The sequence below is a fragment of the Cheilinus undulatus genome, linkage group 10 (genome assembly GCF_018320785.1).
Source record: "Cheilinus undulatus linkage group 10, ASM1832078v1, whole genome shotgun sequence".
Lineage (NCBI taxonomy): Eukaryota > Metazoa > Chordata > Actinopteri > Labriformes > Labridae > Cheilinus > Cheilinus undulatus.
The window spans coordinates 13,319,393-13,340,965 of NC_054874.1; the positions used below are offsets into that span (position 1 = coordinate 13,319,393).

The 21,573-nt window shown below is 40.3% G+C and overlaps 1 protein-coding gene across 2 annotated transcripts in view; it reads right to left on the reverse strand.

Moving 5' to 3' along the window:
* The window catches only part of gria1a (glutamate receptor, ionotropic, AMPA 1a), a 151,713-nt gene that overhangs the window by 36,459 nt on the left and 93,681 nt on the right, over positions 1 to 21,573 (reverse strand). For both annotated transcript variants that reach the window (XM_041797483.1, XM_041797484.1), the window contains exons 10-11: positions 20,229 to 20,435; positions 17,400 to 17,845 (exon numbers count right to left, since the gene is read on the reverse strand). In XM_041797483.1, coding sequence (XP_041653417.1) covers positions 17,400 to 17,845; positions 20,229 to 20,435 — 653 coding nt within the window. The remainder of the gene's footprint in view (positions 1 to 17,399; positions 17,846 to 20,228; positions 20,436 to 21,573) is intronic.

The window sequence follows — 21,573 nt, forward strand, 5'->3', positions numbered from 1 at the left end:
GCCACAATATTATGAGGGATAGGGTAAGGCTTAGGGTAAGAGTAAAATACCACGTATACCAGAGTATTGCCATCATATTACAAGGGTTAGGGTAAGGGTAAAGTTCCACCTAATAACAAGAGAACTGTCACAATATTATGACTCAGGGATAGAGAGTTAGGGTAAGGGTAAATATCCCCTAATTGTCCTAGAATTGCCATAATATTACAAGAGTTAGGGTTCGAGGGTTAGCATAAAGTATCCCCTAATTACCAGAGAACTGCCATAGTGTTATGAGGGTTAGAATTGGACTGAAGTTCCACCTTATTACAAGATAATTGTGACAATATTATGAGGGTTGAGGTTAAGGTAAAATGCCACTTTATTACCAGAGAACTGTCAGATTATTATGAGGAATCACTTAATAATTCCTATATTGCTACGAGTTAAATACTTCCCACATATTACCACATTATTACTTGGAAAATGCCAACCTATTACTAGGTAATTGCCACCCTATTCTTGATAAATTACTAGGTAATTACACTTAAAACTATAAAATTACTTGGTAATAAGGACCCAGTAAAATAAAGCGATATCATACTGTCTTGTATTTAAACTGATGACAGCAAAAATAATTTAGAATTGTGAAAATACCCATAAAATATGCAAGAACAGAAATAAATGTTTAAAAATATCTTGTTTTGTGTAACAGTCAAAATTTCCCAGACCCTTCATCTAATATAATAAATGACAAAGAAGAGCATCAAAGCCTTACATTTAAGTAGCTAGTGCTTGTTTTATAAGAAACTGAAAAATCAACTGATTCCAAATGATTTTGGTTAAAAATCAATAACCAACTAAGTTGTAGCTCCATGTGCCCCTTTATTCTACTGAAGCAACTTCTCCTCAGAAGTTTTCTGCACATGCTCATTATAAAGCTCTAGAAACCTAAAACCCATTTAACCTTGACCAGCATGAACTTGTTGCTTCCACTCTTTGGAAGGAACAATCACAGCAATTGCTGGGCTATTGCATGCCTGTGCTCATGCATGAATAACCATACTGGACCAAAGTTCACCTCTTCCAGACCATGCCAGGACCAAGGAAATGCATGGAGTACTCACACCACTGGTTTGGCAGCAGGAAAGATTACATTTCCCTTCCTGAATACTGCTGCCATGCCCTTGTGGAAGGCACCAAACCCCAAAACGCATGGGCATTTCCTCATGTGCAGCCAAGAGTGTTAAATTTGGTTTCCCCATATCTTCTGATCTGTGGAAGTTGCTTACAGCATGTTTGGAATGAAAAAAGCCAGAGTATCTTCAATAATTGGTTTCACAAGCACTTATGTGTCAATAAAACCTTACTGGCATCATTTTTGCCATCAATTTGAAGTAGTTTGGACAGTTTTAGCACAGGGCATTTGTTAATTAGTGCTTCCTCAACTGTACCTTGGCTGCTTGTAAACATTATGAGTTGGTAAAAGTTTTATTAAGCTCTGAGTTCCCTGTAGCTTTCTCAGTGCAAAACAGCCTGTTAAAAACATGCATAATAATACGGGCATGACAGGATAATTAACCAGAATAAAGTATTTATAACACTGATTATCCTTTAATGCTATTCTGCTGTGATATAGGCTACTGAGAGTCCTGAAGCTGCACGCTAGGGCAATTGTTGTCCTCCGCTGCAGGTTAAAAATTGAACAAAGCAGGGAGCAGAGGCACCAAATTGGTTTGATGGGCGACACACAATGCTTTTAGCGCACACCTTGCCTCAGACAACAGCAGACACATTTTGCAAATGCACTTACTTATCTGAGCGTTTGGGGCTTCATTCTCTCTCTGTGTCTAGATATTGCTAAATGAGGCTCAGGGGGATGAGAATGTGTAACGGCCGATATTACTGCAAAACGCAGGGTTTACTTGTGATTTCTGTTTGCACGCTTGCTCCTGCTTTTATTTTGATATGCTCTCAGTTGTTAGATTGCATACTTTCAGGGCACTTTCATCTTCAAGGCCACTAGCATGCAAGCTTTAAGCAGGGAGCAAAAAGATAATGATTTATTAAAGCACCCCCCCACCCCACCCCCTTTTTCTCTCTTTCTGTAAAGGGCAGCATTACCATGTTGAAAAAAGAACATTATGATAATGTTGTGATGATGAGCCTGCAGCAACCACACCGAAAGCTGGTAACAGCACTCCCCGCAGTGTGCTTCAGAAAATTAGACAAAAAGGATTATGATTAAAAGCGTCAGAACTATTGAATGCGTGTTGAAATTCAGAGGCTGCATTGCAACAAACAGCTGCTGTGAATGTAGGTGCATGAACCCACAAGAAGTTAGCCTCCAGGTGAGTTTGGTGCAGAGGAATCGATGTGATTGAGGCCCGACTGTAACCACTGTATCTGCTTGTATGTATAGGTTTGCTGAATGATGTTACTGGTGCAGTCTTAGCCTGGTGTAACCTGAGATAAGTCGGTGCTGGTTGAGCTGTGAGAGCACTCGCTTTGCGCCCACTCGCACAAGCCTCTTAGTCACTCCAGCAAAGAAAACAGGAATCCAAACACAGATACATCACAGCTGCTCACTCAAAATCAATACCAGCAGCACGCATACAAACAGACTTACTGTATAGTGCTTTAAATCCTTTTGGACTGCTAAGGCATGGAGATGACACGCACGTGAACTCACATGCAGTTTTTAAAAAACGTGTGAGGCTATGCCCTCATGGAAAATTCAGTCTCTTTATTGTTGCCATGGCAGCACTCTCTGCACTCCAAACAGTACAGCTGAGCTGAGAGAGACTTTAGTCATCTCACTCCTCCTCCTCTCTCTGTTTCTGTCTCTCTCTCTATAAGGCCAATCGCCCGTATAGTTGGATACAATTGTCGTCACAAAGTGAAAGCTCTCATTAGGGCTTCTTTCAATGATGCACGGCTGACTGATTAGTCTTTTAAGCATCACGGCGCATCTTTCCAGTCAAACCAAATCCAGTGTTTACAGGTAGATTTCCCATGTGGCCTCTGGGTTCGTTGTTTAATTCATACTTGCAGGAGGAAGATTCATACTCTGTCACAGCTGGATAATGGTGAAACCCCTCTCTGCTACAGGAAACATATGTGAGCGTGATTTTAAATGCAGCTTTGACAGAGTGTGCGCCTCAGAGGGGCCGGTGTCGTCGTCTGTGTACAAAGTGTGATACCCCAGTGAGATCCTCTAGGGGTGTGTGTGTGTGCCTCACTAGCTCCTGGTACTGAGCGCGCATGCATGTATGATCAAAAGTCGCCTTGATGCAATTGCCAGATAAATAAAACATAGGCGATGCTGTGAACTAAACTGAACCGTCGCTGTATGAATAAATCATTCCTTCCTACCAAGTCTTCCCCAACTGCTTTGGCAGCAACTCACTGACACCACGATTATGTAACTCGCTGGTGTGTAACACGATCTGATTTCTTGTTTTTAATGATGAAAATGACAACAGTAGGGCTACATTTATCCCTGTGCTTGATCGATAGTTCCCTCAATCAGAAAAAATTTGATAAGCAAATTAGGATTTGTTTAAATTGGATCATATGAAGTGGCATCAGTGTTTATCATTGTGTTGGCTTTGTAATACAGGCTTTTGGCTGCAAAACAGAGGCTTCAGATGAGATATGTGAAGTATGGCATGCTTTGAAGAGTGTGCACAAAGGACACAAACAAACTGCTGAGCAACAAAGTGAGCATCCTGAAAAACACATTCAGCTTGAATGAGAAAATCTGCAAAAAGAAAAAAAAATGAATAAAAGGGATTAAAACAACACAGGAAATGAAAGAGCCCTGTTTGGTCAAATGAGGTATGATTTTGCACGTTAAAGCATAATTGTAAAGCATGAGTAAACTAAATCCAAATTTTACCTTATTTACAGTGTCTGAAATCAATTGTGGGCAATATAATCTAGCTTTTTTGAGTCTTTAATGTTAAGTGAAAAAAGATTTCCACAAAGTAATGACAATTAAACAAAAATACGCAAAGTAAAAAAAGTGATTGCATAAATATTCACCCCCTTTGAAGTGGCTAACCTAATTCAACAGAGCTCGCAACTTTATCAGTATTCCTGGCTACCATTACACCATGGAGACAACAGGATTCTCCAAGAAACTCAGAGGAAAGGTTATTGAAAGTTTAAGTCACGGGGTGGATACAAAAAGACACTGGACATCCCCCAGAGTGCAGTTAAATCCATCACGAAGAAACTGAACGAGTGCAACGAATTGACTGCGCAAGAAGGAGACTAGTGAGAAAGGCCACCAGGAGTTTAAAGCTTCAGCAGCTGAGATGAGAGAGACTCTGTATACAACAACCATTGTCTGGGTTCTTCACCAGTCAGAGCTTTATGTGAGAGTGGTGAAGAGAAAGCCACTGTCGAAGAAAAGTCATGTTAAATCTGGACTGTAGGTCACCAAAAAGCATGTGGGAGACTGCATGGTCAAGTGGAAGAAAACTGTTTGGTTTGATGAGACCAAAGTGTTGCTTTTTGGCCATCAGACAAGATGCTTTGTTTGGCGAACACCAAACACTGCACCATCCCCACTGTGAAGCATAGTGGTGGCAACATCATGCAGAGGGGATGCTTCTCAGTAGCCAGCCCTGGAAAGCTTGTAAACATAGAGGGTATGTGGCAAAATATAGGAAATCAGTTTGTTATTTTCCAACAAAACAATGACCTGAAGCTACACAGAAATGGCTTAAAGACAACGACGTGAATGTTTTGGAGAGGCTGAGTCAAAACCCAGACCTCAATCCAATAGAAATTTTGTAGCTGGCTTGAAAAGGGCTGTTCACGCCTGATCCCTGTGCAACCTGAGAGACTTTGAGCAGATTTGCAAATTGTAATGGAGTAAAATTGCAGGGTCCAGGTGTGCAAGCCTGAATGAGAATTTTCCACACAGACTCAGTGCTGTGATTGCAGTCAAAGGTGCATCTACTAAATACTGGCTTGAAGGGGGTGAATATTTATGCAGTCACTTATTTCACACTAGATATATTTTTTTTTAGTTGACATTACTTGGCAAAAATCTACTTTCACTTAGACATACATATTTTTTTTTCGTCAAAAAAGTCAAATTATACTGACCATGATTGATTTATAAAATCAATAAAAGGGTAAAACATCCAAGGGGATGAATCCTTTTAATAGGCATTGCATTGTAGTAACTTGGATAATATAGTGTACCTGCAGATGGCACTATCAATCCTTGTCACTGATCCCAGTAACTTTATGATGAATTACACTGATTCATTAATTAGCTGCAGGCTACAGTACGCACTCTCATTAGCTTGTACTCTTTCTGACTGGTTAAGACATGCTGCCTTCAATGTTATATCACTTCTCTGTTGCACTCATTACTGTAATGAATTACCTGTTCACAGAGAGACACACTCTCTATACTCTCCCCTAACTTTACCGGGTATTTGTGGTGTCCAACTAGCAAACATCTACCTTAGTTAGAATCATTTCACTGTATGTAGCTGGGCCTTTTCTTTTTCTCCCTCTCTGCTCCACCTTTATTTTCTCGTGACTGTCTTTTTCACCTGTTGAAAATACTGTCAATGCCTAAGAAGCAGAGGAAGAGGGTTAACTATGTGCACTAAGAGGGCCGCCATGGTGCCATCTTTTGTCGACCACGGCTGGGGTACTATAGCAACCTGTTGAGTGCTGTAAACCAACTATGAGAGTTGGGCAAGTATTTAATGATGCATGGATTTTAAGAAGGCCTTATCCTGCTTGACTGCACACAGCAGACTAAATAGACCCTCAGGCCACCTTGAAAAGTCCTGGTGCATCCAATGTGCCAAACAATCTGCGCCTGTTAAAACTATCAGCAAAAAACTCTTATGTTTATACAGATTTTTCTTGTTGAGTTTGGAATTTCTCTGCAAGTTAAGAGTCATAAATAGACAACAAGCTTCACTGTTTGACAAAACTCAGTTTGAGAGATGCTGATCTGCACTGGGTTACCATATTATGCCTCATCCTGGATCCATTACTGAACCATTTTGACTTCCAGGCTGAGAAAATGCTATTGTTGCAGGCAGAGTGTTAGTGGTAGAGCTGATTTATTTCTGTCTAAAATCATGCAATGGGAGCAACAGAGGCACTGAGGAGAGGAGGCGACTCCACGGGGCCATCAGACACACACACACAGACATCAGGTGCAGACACAAACATCTCCAAACACATTCACTAGAAGAACTTCATGAACCCACGCCCTTTTACTCAAGTTCTTCTCTTGCCAAGATCTCCCACCCAGCAAGCTTTATACGGAAACGACAGCCAAGAAAACATCCACAAGTTCAACACAGGTGTGACCTGAAGTATGTATGCTGCATCTTCTACTTAACTTAAACTTTCCTATTGGTAGAGGAAACACACACACATCATTTTTTTCATGCTGTATATGCACCAATTGCTATAAATTGTTGAAAATTAATTCTGAATCCAAAAACCTAATAGCAATTATCAGCTTGGAGAATGGCGTTTACCCCATATCCATGGAACACCCTGGTCGCCTGTTTTCAGCACTATGTACAGTTCCTACGAAAGGTATTCATCTCTTTGGATGTCTTAACCTTTCATTGATTTTATCCATCAATCATTGTCAATATACTTTGGCTTTTTGACAAAAAAAAAAGAAACTAAAAAAAAAACCTCTTGAATGTCAAAGACAAAACATATTTGTACAAAGTAATCTCACTCAAACAAAAATATGTAATGTGAAATAAGTGACTGCTTAACTATTCTTCCCTTTAAAATGACTGAGCTGATTCAACAGGTGCTAGTAATCTTACAATTAGTGAGATGGGGATCACCTGAGTGTACTGAATGTCTCTCAGGTGACTGTAGTATAAAGACACCTGTTTCTGGAAGGTCCAGTCACTGGTTACTTAGTATTCCTGTCTACTATTACACCTTGACGACAAAAGAACACTCCGAACAACTCAGAGAAAAGGTCAAGTTGAGGAAAGTTGCATTGTCTGTTAAGACCAAAATGGTTCCTTCAAATATGACACTTTGTTTGGCAGACACCAAACACTGCACGCCACCACAAACACTCCATGCCTACGGTGAAGTACAGTGGTGGCAGCATCATGCTCTAGGGATGCTTCTTAACTGCCAGCCGTGGTAGGCTTGTAAAGGAAGAGGGTAAAATGAATGCGGCAAACATAGGAAAATACATATATATGTATGTATGCCACAGCTGCCCTAAATTGACAGCACTGGCAATAACCAAAATCATTTTTTATGTTTCTGCAATGGTTAATACACCAATATGTAGAAGCTCTTAACTGAAATGATATTTTTAATGCTAAAATAGAATTATCATTGTTATCCATAAATTTTCAAATTTACTGATTTACAAAAAAAAAAGGAAAAAAAATAGTGAAGCACATTAATATTTCTTGATTAATATGTCAAATCATAGTTATTTACTTGCATCCTTGAACAGAAAAAATAGTTTTATTGGTTGAATGTTATGCTTGATTAATTTCTGACTTCTCAGAGAAGCCCAGTGAGCCGGCTCTACTTTGGGTATAAAAAGGTGAATTCAGTTTGAAATTCCTCATTCCTGTTCAAAATGGTCAAATCAAATGTGGAGAGCTCACTGTAAATGAAAGAGTCTGCATTAAAGCACTTCATAATGCTGGATGGTCTTTGAGACAAATATGACAGGAGGTCTAATAAATTTCTTAAGCCCTTTATATATATATATATATATATATATATATATATATATATATAAAGGAATAAAAAATGGAACAATGCTGATGCAACCTGCAACAAAAAATCTTTTAATGAATAAGCTACTTTTAAATAAATTAAATAGTATATATATTTTTAAAGAGCTTGACTTTTCTTTCCAATGGCTGAAACAGGCACTGACACATTTGGGTTTTCTGTGGTAACACCTTTTCTAAACACCCTTTGAGTGCAAAATAAATCTGAAAATCAGATCTGGGCCAGGATAATGCAGACGGGAAAGGATTTCATATCGCAGCTCAGTTACTACAACCTTTTACCTTTTGTGTTTTTATCCTGTGTGCTCAACAGCTGATATGGTTGTAGATTTGTAGCTATAACAGGGTTAATTGAATTTTTTTTTTATCATTTTGGTGGCTCAGAATTACAAGCTAAAGGTTGTTTTAGTTCCAGAGGGAGCTGTGCAACAACCCCCCCCCCCGTGTGTTTGTGTGGTGCCGGTTCAAAAGCATTTGTAAATTCTAATCCTGACACCCGTATAGAAAAATGTCCACACGCTTTTGCCTTGTTCACTTTTTCTTTGTTCACTGTTGTTTTTCCCTGGGAATCCAAAGCATTTCCAAACAGGAGACCTTTTTTTAGTGAAGGTTTCAATGTCTTGATTCTCATTTGTTTTGGTTGCTATGACAGCCTGAGCATGCTGTGCTCCTGCTTTCCTGTCCTGTTTCTGTCAGATTTGACATATATTTGTTCTGCACATATTCTGACTGATACACGACAAGGTGGACAAAGTTTGGCATAAATAGGTGTACCGTTACACCCTTACACCGCACCTTATATTTTCCACATACAGTTGCATCTCAGTCAAACTTCCATATGTTCTAGATTCACCATTACAAAGATAAATATTTCATGACTTTTTGTTGTTTTAATCTTGATGATTAAAGTAGAGGTAACTGAGGTCAACGAAGGACGACTCCCAAGACATGTGGAAGTGGAACAGGAAGCAGCTGATTAGAGTGAAAATACATGAGACCTGGTAAATTCTTAACTGAACTCAACAGCAAGAAGAGGCAGGGATGTCTATGGAGGATAAGAAGGAGAGGAAGATCGAAAAGAAGTGATTGGAGAGAAGTAAATGGATGGATGGAGTGGTGTTAGGCAGAGGCTCACACTCAGAGTCCACCTGTCGGCAGAGATAAACACGGGGAGGGCCCGGCAGCACGGACCGGGGCTTATGGGAGGCCTGACTGACAGTACTGACATTTAGAAAGAGCACAGTAAACAAGGTCTCACAGAGAATAAATAGCAAGGGGAGCAGAGAGGCTGATACACACACTTACACAAAATCACACATGGACTTACATACTGTAAAAATGAACGCATCACATCCCCATATAAACATCAACAAGCACGCAGAACATGAGCACTAACGCTCACAGCTGCGTGTTAGAGTGACGCAGAGATGCTTTCAGGCAGCAGACAAAAAAATGTGGCAGAAAGTGTCTGCTTTTTATAGAACACACATTAACACAGACTCACAGGAACACACGTGGATGCAGGCAGACAGGGAAATTAAACACGCCTACTGATTAATGGAGGACAGAATGGATCATCAGTGTTGTTCCTTGGCCTTTTGTCTCTGATTAAATGGAGTAGCATGAAGAGTGAAATGCTTTAAGCTGCCTACGTCTGAGGTGAATTGCCCCTCTGGAACATTCTGTTCTTACCTGTTTCTTTTAAAAGCACAGTGGTGAGCTTTTTACAAGCACCTGAAAGAAAGTCTACAGATTCAGAAATACATGTTTGCTTCTCTGACTTAAACAAAAAGGAAAAATTTGGTGATTTTTTGCTTCTGATACTGATTGAGATCAGATCGTACTTTTTATATTATGTACAGTATGTATCAGCTTGTTAAGTGGTTGGTCAGAATACTTAGCTTTGTAGTGTACTTAGATCTCCTGCCGGGAGTCATCCTAAAGTCATCCTTATTTAGTCAACAGAGAAGGACAAAAACATCCCAAAGAGCAATGCAACAAGTATTCTACTGTAATGACAACTGACTTACACATTGTGATTATTCATTCATTACATACGCTCATTAATTTGAATTAAATAACTATATTAATAAGACTGATAAAACATTAACAAGACTTCAAAATATACTTTAATGGATTCCTTCTGAAAGAAGAACCTGGAGAACAAGAGCAGTGGTGTAGTAGTGTGTGTAGACATGGGTATACTCTTCATTTTGAAGTGGGCATACTCTATGGTGAGCCAAAATATAAGTGGGTATACTCCATATACCCGTGTATACCCAGCACTATACCACTGCAAAACAGTGACTTGTTTGAAATTTAATCAGGTACAGAGGACTAATGTTTCACCGGCACTCTGTCCTCATCGGAGTCATCAGTTTGACACTTAGCAGTTGTTACACCTAGTTCTAGTGACACCAAGACAAGCTTCACCGCAAATACAGTACCAGTGTATTCAACGCCTTGGATGTTTTATCTTTTTAAAAATTTTATAACTCAATCATTGTCAATATAATTTGGCCTTATTGAGAAAAAATACAAAAATTATTAACACAAGTCGGTTTTAAGTAAATGCTCCTTTGGCTGCAATCACAGTTCTGAGTCTGTGTGGACAAATCTCGATCAGGATTGCACATTTGGACACTGAAATTTTACACCATTCTTCTTTGCAAAACTGCTCAAAGTCTGTCAGGTTGCACGGACATCTGGCGTGAGTGACCCCTTTTCAATTCTCTTCTGGATTGAAGTCTTGGCTTTGACTCAGCCACTCCAGAACATTCACCTTGTTGTCTTTAAACCGTTTATGTGTAGCTTTTTCTGTATGCTTTGGGTCATTGTTTTGATGGAAATTAAATCTATGTAGTTTATCGCGGGCTAACTACGATTGTGCTTTGGGGTTTTTACATATTTTGACTTGTTCATTTTACCCCCTACCTTTATAGGCCTTCCAGGGCCGGCTTCTAAGAAGCATCCCCACTGCATGATGCTGCCCTAATATGCTTCAAAGTGGGGATGCGGAGTGTTTGGTGTTTGCCAAACATAGCGCCTTGTCTGATGGCCGAAAAGCAGCATTTGGTTTCATCAGACTGAAGGACTTTCTTCCACTAGACCGTGGAGTCTCCCACATGCCTTTTGGCAAACTTTTGTCGAGATTTATGTGACTTTTCTTCAACAGTGGCTTTTATTTTGCCACTCTGTCATAAAACCTCGGAAACAGTTGTTGTTTGCAGTAGTCATAGGAGTCTTGATGGCCTCTCTCATTCAGTTTGTGAGGACAGACTCATCTAGATGTACACATCTGGCATATTCCTTCCATTTCTCAATAGCTGGGTTTCTATTAAATTTTTTTACAAAAAAAGCAATATTTCTCAAATTTTGACTAAGTACAATTGCGCTTGGAATGCATTTCCATTGAAGGGAGTTTTGGGAATGAGCCTTGCAATTCTCGTAAAGTCTCATCTCGCGTGAATCTGCTGCAAGAAAGCTTGACGCTCAAAACCTGTTGCATGTTGGTACGGCTTTATTTACATCTATGGCGGTTGCCTTGATAATTCTGAGCTAATGACGAAGGCAACAGATGATAGTTCAGGGGCAAAGTCCGTATGTATGGCAAAAGCCACGTGTAAGGGTATAAGTATGATGTTGAGAAAAGTCTCCTCCTCTCATATCCACACGTACCGTGCCTTGTTGTCTTGGAGTAACTGGTCATGTGACACTGTACATCACATCCTGTGACTTGTAAATGCGGAAAGGTGTTTCCATTGCACTTTTGTGATATATTTCTGTATTGCCTGAAATGCCTGAAAAACCTCCTCATGAGAGTGTAAAAACTTTTTTTGCGGTATTTGAGAGGTTTTTGAAATTCCTGTTTCCATAACCAGCTTTTCTATTGTGCTATTTTGATTTTGAGCATTTCTTTTTTACTTTTTTTTTTTGTGCCTTTATTTGATAGATGAGGGCAGTGGATAGAGTCGGAAACAGGGAAAAGAGCGGGGGAGAGACATGCGGTAAAGGGCCTCAGACTGGATTTGAACCCGGGTTGTCCGTGTACATGGGGCGCGCCCCTAACCGCTAGGCCACCTGCACCCCGATTTTGTGCATTTCAAAGGGTAATGGAAACACAGCTATTGATGGATCCCCTGACTTATTCTTGATGACCTTTTCTCTGAGCTGCTTGGAGTGTTCTTTTGTCTTCATGGGGCAATGGTAGCCAGGAATACTGATTAACCAGTGACACAGGTGATCTCTTTTTCACTCATGGTGAGACTACTAGCACTGAGCTCCACGAAAACCTCGCCCCAAAAGTTTCTAAATCAAAGATTCAGTCACACATTGCTTTCAGTCTGCTTAAATCTTTAAATAAACTTTATTCTGGCTTGTCTAGTGTGTTTAGAGATTAATGACTGATTTTGATTTACAGAGTCTTTTAAGTGTTCTACTTCATGTTATTCAAAGGATCTAAACAGAAAAGAGCATATGTTGCCATGCACATAAGCACAAAACATTCCCCACAGAAGCCTTTCTGTATGAGAGAAAAACAAATTCTCTAAAAATCCCAGCACCAAAAATGCAGAGAACACAGTATTCATGCGAGACCCTGACAGCACACTACATGAGGTTAGTATTATGCTTTCATCTGACAAAACACAAGTGATATTATAACATGTCCTTTTAAATCTAGCAGGCCGACTTGTAACGCTTAAGGAGATACATCAACATGCACCACCGTGTGTGAATTCACGCTGTTCTAACTCGAGCAAGTAGGTGACCCAAATCTTCAAGGGGAAGTTGTTTCCTTCAGGGCAGCACTCACTGGGGTGAAACATTCACTGTGTTGGTTTTCAGACACAAAGCAGAATCTACCATGCTGATCGCTACTACTTGGACTGCTGCACACCACGAAACACGTGTCCTTTTCTTTCCTTTTTTTAATGCAGCCACTCCTAAACTGTTTCTCACCAATGACAGACAGGAACAAAGAAAGTCACCTTGGAAGGATATTGTAAGACAAGAAAGGCGTCCTTGGAGGATATGGGCCCTAAAAGATGATAACCTATCTCTAAGAAAATTGTCCTACATGACACTGATTTAAATAAGAACACACAAAAGCATGTCTCTGAGCTCTTTATTTTATACCCAAGAATCCTTCAGGAATAATTACGCTCACATTGTTTTGCTGCCTTTGGTAACTTCAGGCAAATACTCTTCTAGCAATTACACCCGATAATGAAATTTAAAATAACTTACAAGTGGTTAATTTGCAGTTAAAGGTGGCATCAGCAGAAGTGCCGCAAGTCCAAATGAAATCAGTTTTGTTCTTATAAAGGGTCTGTGCCAGGTCTTGCATCATCAGAGACTGCTTTCCCTGAAGCAAACTGAATGCAAACAGAAAAATGCACGAACCTATGTGAGGTCAAGCACACATCTGAGACATATACACAAAATAAAACGGATTAAATGTCTGTGTGTGCGTGCAGAGAAAGTAAAAACCACAGGGAAGGGACGATAACTGGATGCTTGGTGACATTCTCTGTGTGTCTCTGTAAGGCGCACGAGGAAATCAATAGTTATTGCAGATGCATTTTGTGGCTGGAGAAGAAGAACGCTCAGACAATGGGCTTCATCCTGCATGAAGCACAGCCACGTCTCCGGGCAGAAAATGGTAAATGTCAGGTGAAGGCCTGTGGGAGTGGAGATTCAGTACCTACATCGCGTACTGCTGGGCACCTTGGTGCAGCACGCAGGCCTGAAGGTGCAGAGATTTCTTCCTTTTGATATTTGTGTAGGGTAAGAGGAAAACATATTTAATAAATGTTACAAGATGGAAGTCAAAATAAAAATAGGGTAGCACATTTTTTAACCCTCAGCCACTCAGTCAGGGAAGACAGGCTGAGCAGTGCTGTTATGTCTCAGTAACAGCAGTCTTCATAAAAACACTCACATCCTGACCTCAGGGGCAAAAAAAAATCCAAGTCACTGAACATCCCCTGGACTGATTATGGGTGCTTTATGGGACATTGACACAGAGAGAATCACTGTTGATGAAAAGTCATTAAATCTCGACTGGATTTTGCCAAAATGCATGTGGGAGACTCCATGGTCACGTGGATGGGCCATCGGATAAGACGCTATGTTTGGGGGACACCAACCACAAACACACCATCCCTACTGTTAAGTATGGCAGTGGCAGCATCATGCTGTGGGGATGCTTCTTGACAGCCAGCCATGGAAGGCTTGTAAAGGTAGAGGGTACGATAAATGCAGCAAATTACAGGAAAATCCCAGAGGACAATTTTTTTTTTCAGTCTGCAAGAGGACTACAACTTGGGAGAAGATTTGTTTTCCAGCAAGACAATAAACCGAAGCATACAGCAAACGCTACATAGATATGGTTGAAAGAAAACAAGGTGAATGTTCTGGAGTCAAAGCACAGACCTCTGTCTAAAAGAGAAATTATGGCTGGACTTGAAATGGGCTGTTCACACCTAATCCTTGTGCAACCTGACAGACTTTGAGCAGTTTACAAAGAAGAATTGAGTAAAATTGCAGTGTCCAAATGTGCAAGCCTGACTGAGACCTATCCACACAGACTCATTAACTCTTACACAGACTCGTTTAATTGAAATTACTTTGAAGAAATCTGTTTTCGCTTTGACATTAAAGGGGTTATTTGGAATTTTTTTTGACTATGACTGATTTATAAAATCAATAAAATGATGATAGAGTGAATATTTTTTATAGGCACTATAAAAACACATTTTCCAGTTCCTTCTGATACATCCATACCTTTGCATCAGTCCATGCAGAAAGTTTTGGTTTCATTTCCTCAGGCTGAAAGAAGCCTTCTGGGTTTTTTTTTCCCATTTCAATCGAAGTAAATAAATCTTCACTATTACTGCTTAAAATGTAAAAAAAAAAAAAAAAAATCATAAAACATTCAAAAGTCACATTACACAGCATCCCAAATTCTCCAGATGCGTCTCAGAAGTTGATGGAGAACAGTTCTCACACAAACTACTCGTTAACTTTCTTCAGAGGATCTTTTTTCTTCAGCATGGTTCAAAACCTCCAAGTAAAACAAAAAAAAACTTTACTGTGCATTTTCTTAACAGATAAATATGATGATAAGGCAGTTACTATAACAGGTGATGATAAAAAGAATGTTTTAATATTTTCAATGAGACAATTACTAGGATAGTTGACATTGATAAGGGATAAGGGGACTATAACCACTGTCCTATTAAAATAATACTCTTGCACAGGGTTAATAAAACTGGAGACTTCTGGTAATTTGGGCGTTTGGTGTTGCACATTCACTCTGGATAAGCCTAGTATGTAAATTTGAACAGAACTTCTAATGATTAAAAATGTGAATCTGAATGAGATTGCCATGATCAGTTCAATCAGCGACGGACTCATAATCAATTTAACCATGTACTGCAAAATGGATATAGGCTACAGTTTTGCTCCCAAGTGGAATAAATCTGACTTTTCAGGGAGCATGGTGCTACAACGATACATTCATTTCATTGCATTTCAAAAACAAGAAAATGTATAAGCTCCTTGGCAGTGAATAGTGAATATGAGGGCGTAACTTAAAATGGAGGAAGCTGAGTTGGTGGAGGTAAATTTTTGCCAGAAAGACAGCATATTCCAACTCATAGCAGAGAGTGCAGGGTGACAATAATGCAATTAGCTGTTAACTGATGGCAGCTGAGTCTATGGCTTCTGTGTCATGGACTGAAGCTGGATAATGGTGCTGTTTTTGGGCCAGATTCCCCCTTTCTGAACATATTCAGCAATGGCCAATTTGTCTGATAATTTTGAAGATTTGATTTCCTAAATGTGAAGTACGTGAGCAGTGATTTTACCTATTCCATTCATCTTTGCAAACTCCTCAAGCTCTCACAGGTTGCACAGTGATCAGTCTTTTTGGATTGAGGTCTGGGTTTTAAGTCAACTACTCCAGAACATTCAGCTTGGTGCCTTTAAAACATTTCTGTGCAGCTTTTGCTGTATGCTTCAGGTCATTGTCATCCTGGAAAATAAATTTCTTGCAAACTGAAAAAAATTAGTTTCATGGATTTTTCTCTATTTTGCTACATTTATCTTACCCTCTACCTTAACTAGCCTTCCAGGGCCGGCTGCTGAGAAGCATCCCCACAGCATGATGCTGCCACCACTGCACTATTCAGCGGGGATGGTGTGTTTGTGGTGATTGTTTTGTTTGGTCCCTGCACTGGTTAGATTTTATCAGACCAAAGAACTTTCTTAAACTTGTCCATGGAAGCGAACTCTTCTTGAGATTTATTGAGTTTTCTTCAAGAGCATCTTTCTCTTTGCCGCTCTCCAATAAAGCTTTGACAGGTGAAGGACATGGGCAACAGTCGTGTGCAAATGCTGAAGTTTGTAACTCCCTCAGATTAGTCATAGGTGTCCTGGTGGCCTCTCTCACTAGTCTCCTTCACTCAGTTTGTGAGGATAGCCTCATTTGGCAGATTTACACATGCGCCATATTCCTTCCATTTCTTGATAATGGATTTAACTGAACTCAAGGGGTTGTTCAGTGCCTTGAAAATTGTTTTGTATTCATCCCCTATGCTTTTCTATGACCTTTTCTCTGAGTTACTTGGAGTGTTCTTTTGTCTATATGATGAAATGGTAGCCAGGAATACTGATTAACCAGTGACTGGACCTTCCATACACTCTGATTGTGAGACTACTAGCACCATGATTGATTGATTGATTGATGAAATCAATGAAAGGGTAAAACATGCAAGGGGGTGAACACTTTCATAAGCTCTTTTTCCAAATATTCTCAGCTGATGAGAACTCTCAGCAGCAGCTTCATCAGCCTCACAGTAGGGCTACCAGACTGTAAATGCATTATGCATACATGCACCACCACAGTGCATATATACATAATGCATACATGGCTTAATGTTTAAAGAGACAAGGAGCTGTACGTCTCTCTCTGACCTAACCTGTCTCTGCTGGTTCAGAGCTCGAAGTGATAACGCTGACATTATCTCCTCATCTCCTCCCTCTGCTCCCTCTGGAAAGCTCAAAAAGTCGACCTCAGAGTCTCTAATTTCAGACACTTAATGAGATTTTTAATTGGTGACCTTTTGAGAATGGTTTCATCCCATAGCTCATGAGAGCACTCGAGGGGAGACGACATGCACCACTCAATACTCACACAAGGATCCTTCATAAATGGTCTGATATTTACTTCGAACCACTGACCGACTGATCAATACACAGGTAGGCTGGTGGATTTAAAGATTAGGATTTGGCCTTTGGAGAACAATGGAGGCCCTTACAAGTTTTAATAGCTTGAGAAGTTCATTTTTATGTCACTGCAGGAAGGATCTTGAGCCAGGCAATGAAGATGCAACACTCTGCATCATGACTACATCATAAAATCCCTCTGCTGCTCTTCATCATACTTTTATAGCTGCTCTGTTTGACAAATGACGGACAAAGAACTAAATCTCAATGAACATAAGCCCAGGTGAATTAAACAACAACCCAGAGCAGCTTCCTGAAGTGCTGGTGGTGCTAACAGGCTTGTGTACTGACACACACTCTCACTTTTTGGATGCAGTGCTCCTTGGTGTGGCCTCTGTTTCTTACCGTGGTGAGATGTCACAGCCCTGCTGCATGAAGGCCCCCAGTGAGAACCAAAGGGAGTTGAAGATGCCAAACTCATTGGTCTGTTCCGGACTCTGCTGGTTGGGGTTCTGCTGCGTCTGAGTCTGGCCCTGCTGCACCCCGTTAGAAGCTGCAGCTTGAGTCGGTGTTTGCGGCTCGCCTCCCTCCTCATAGTCCTCGGCGTGCCACTCGTATGGGCTGAAGCGGCTGACGAGGAACAGGACGACACTGACGCCGATGTAGGCGAACACAATGCACATCCAGATCTCGTAAGCCAGCGGATCCAGGAAAGAAAAGACGCCAGGTTTGGATTTTGTTGGTTTCTTGATCATGATGGAGATACCCAGGGACATGAAGGGCTTGGAGAAGTCGATTACTTCTTCACGGACCAGAGTGATGGTCAGAGGAGCAACAGCCACATCTGCTTTCTGAGGGACAAAAATGAGAGGCAGTCAGTCTTAAAAACAGAAGAAAATGAACTTGTTCTGCAAAATTTCTTTTCTCCTATCCATGGGGTTTGTTATACCCAGGAGCTACAGCAGATCCCCCAAGGCCACTTTCACAAACTGTCAACTGTTTATTATTTTGAGTTTCAGAAAAATAGCTCAGACAACAGTGTCTTTATGATAACTGCAATGCACACAAATCAGCAAAAATGACTAAGCTGCAGTATATATGCCAACTTAGAAGCAGTGGTTGCCACAGAATACCCTTCATTCTTCAGAGAAGCCAGCTGTAAATATACAAAATGGCTACCCCAGGAACATTTGTGTGGACAGATGATGAGGTGGGGTTGCTATTCGAAGTATACTGGAACTATGCAGTCTAAACTAGAAAGAAAGTAAACTTGAAGAAAACATCAACAGGGGGGTACAAAAACAGGACTTGTGCATCCTCTGCTGCTGTAATGACCCATTTTGCATTACATGTTGACATGACATTGAAAAGGCTACCATTTTTATGGTATTATTATTATTATTATTATTATTATATTATATATATGATCAATATAGCTTGGCTTTTGTGCTCTTTAATGACAAAGTGGCAACACATTTATACAAACATATGTCAAATAAAATATGTTAAAGGTGCAGTGTGTAATATTTAGCCTAGTAGCATTTAGCTGAACAAACTTGGTAAAATAAAGCAAAACATTTCTAAGACAGTCTATCTAAGTAAGTGTTTAGTCATCTCAATTCAAAAATAGCTATTTTGAGAAAAACAACTCAGAATAAACCTTTAATTCATACATAGGGAGGGTCCCCTCCATGGATGCTGCCATCTTGGATTTTTACATATTTCCATGGTAACATAGAGGAAAAAAGGAATAAAGGATAAATAAAGTTATTGTATTGTATTGTATTGTATTCACATTACAGATACACATTAAATTCAACTGGATGCCACAGTTTCCAGCAGAGAAATGCAATCTAGAACCCACTTCTAGATGTTGATATTCAGTTTTACACACTGCACCTTTAAATAAAAGAAATGTCTGCATAAATATTCAACCCCTTTCAAGTCAGTATTAAGTATATGCACCTTTTGCTGCAATTACAGTACTGAGTCTGTGTGGACAGGTCTCAATCAGGCTTGCACATCTGGACGCTGCAATTTTACTCCATTCTTCTTTACAAAACTTCTCCAGCTATGTAAGGTTGCAGAGGGATCAGGCATGAACAGCCCTTTCCACGTCCAGCCACAGATTATTGGATTGAGGTCTGGGCTTTGACTCTGCCACTCCAGAACATTCACCTTGCTGTGTACCGTTTCCGTGTAGCTTTCGCTGCATGCTTTGGGTCATTGTCTTGCTGTAAAATACATCTTCACTCAAGCCATGGTTCTTTACCAGCTTTACAGGGCAGGCTGTCAAGAAGCATCCCCACAGCGTGATGCTGCCACCACCGAGTTTCACCGAGTTTGGGGATGGTGCTTACTGCTAAACATAACATCTTGTCTGATGGCCGAAAAGCCCCATTTTGCTCTTATCAGACCAGAGAACTTTCATCCACGTGGCCATGGAGTCTCCCACATGCCTGTTGGTGAACTCTAGATAAGATTTAATCTGAGTTTCCCTCAACAGTAGTTTTTCTCTTTGCCGCTCTCCCATAAACCTTTGGCTAGTGAAGAACCCAGCAGCAGGTGTCTTGGTGGCCTCTCTTTCTTGTAGCCTTCTTGCACGGTCACTCAATTTGTAAGGATGGCCTGATCGTCTGTTTCTTGATGATAGATTTAACTGAACTCCAGGGGATGTTCAGTGTCTTGTAATAATTTTTGTATCCATCCTCTGACTCATACAATAACATTTTCTCTGAGTTGCTTGGAGTGTTGTTTTGTCTTCATGGTGTAATGGTAGCCAGCAATACTAATTAACCAGTGACACAGGTGCCTTTATACTACAATCACTTGAGACACATTTGGTGCACTCTCCATATCACTGAGACTACTAGCATCAATTGGCTGGACCCCTGTTGAATTAGGGCAGTCACTTAAAAGGAGGTGAATATTCATGCAGTCACTGCAGTTTTGTTCTGAACATTACTGCCATCTGGACTGGGGAGTGGATATTGTCTGGAGGTTAGACTCCAGCTGCGACTGTGAGCACCGAACCAAGACATCTGATGCTGACGAATTAAAACACCAATACACCCCTAATGCAAAGGGATTTTCAAAGCTACAAACATCCGATTTATTAAAAAATAAAGATGGTTTTCCTACAATAAGCTGACTGGGTTTGGTAAGAGTTAAGCCAGACTTTAAGCCATTCCTGAATGTTTTAAAAAAATAAATGAACAAAAACTGTCTTCTCACCCCATAAACCAGCTCTCCCACCATGCCGTTCCACATCTTGGTGTCAGGATCTCTGGCTCCATATTTCCCATCTGCCACTATCTTCAGTTTGTACTGGTAGCCCACGTGTTTGGCGATCTCTGCAGCCAGCTCCACAATGTAACCTTCGTACTTATCGTTTCCCGCAAGCTGCTCGTGGTTCTTCTTCAGCATCACATATGGAGACTCCTATTGATGAGAGGAAAGCAAGAGTTAAGATTTTTTTTTCTAACAGTCATCAAAATTGTCACTGTGAAAACAAAAGGTACAGTGATAGGAATCATTCCTTGGCACAAGCTGATGTGAGAGTGAGTACAATAATTTTTTACAGCAGCACAGTTTGTTAAGCTAATTAAGTCAAAGACAGCATGATGGCTGATAATAAAGCTTTAGTGTGTAGTTAAGTTTTATATGACTAGTTCAAATCTTTGGAAAGGAGGAGATGGGTGCTTTTTATGCCTTAGTGCCATTCATTCATCATTTTTACCCCTTGTTCTTAGCTTTGGAGCACAGAAAAATGTCTAACTGGGCCAAAAATAAGAGTGTAGCTGTGAAAAGATTAGTGGGAAGAGATAATTACAGGATATTAAAAGGTATTATTTGGGCTTTGTTCATGAAGGTATGGTGTGTAATTTAAATACAAAAGGTGCCTAAGAATGATTATGGAGACTGCACTTTTACTTCCAATGGGGTGTTAATGAGATCTCAAAAGATGAGAAGACATCAGATGATGATGAAGTATCTGGGATTGTGATTGTATGTTTGGAAAGTGGGGGGAAATATGCTCAAGTATTTTTCTTAGCATCTGAACTTAGCTAAAGTGTTTTTTTTTGGGGGGCTGCCCTCAAATCCTGGAGGGCAATCTTATTAAGTCTGAAAAAGAACTACAGCTTGGGAGAAGATTCATTTTCCAGCAAGACAATGACCGAAAGCATACAGTAAGAGCTACACAGAAATGGTTTGAACACAGGTGCGCAGATGGTTGAGTGGTTTAAGGCACACACCATGTACACGGGCGGCCCGGGTTGGCCTTTGCCTCATGTTTCTACCCTCTCTCATCCCTGTTTGCGAGTCTATCCACTGTCCTCTGCTATCTAATAAAAGCATGAAATGGCCCAAAAATAAAAATCTTAAAAAGAAATGGTTTAAACACAACAGGGTGAATGTTCTGGAGTGGCCAAGTCAAAGCCCAGACCTCAGTCCAATAGACAATTTGTGGCTGGACTTGAAATGGGCTGTTCATGCCTGTTTCCCATTCAGTCTAATGAAGCTTGAGCAGTTTTGCAAAGAAGAATGGAGAAAAACTGCAGTGTCTAGATGTGCAAAT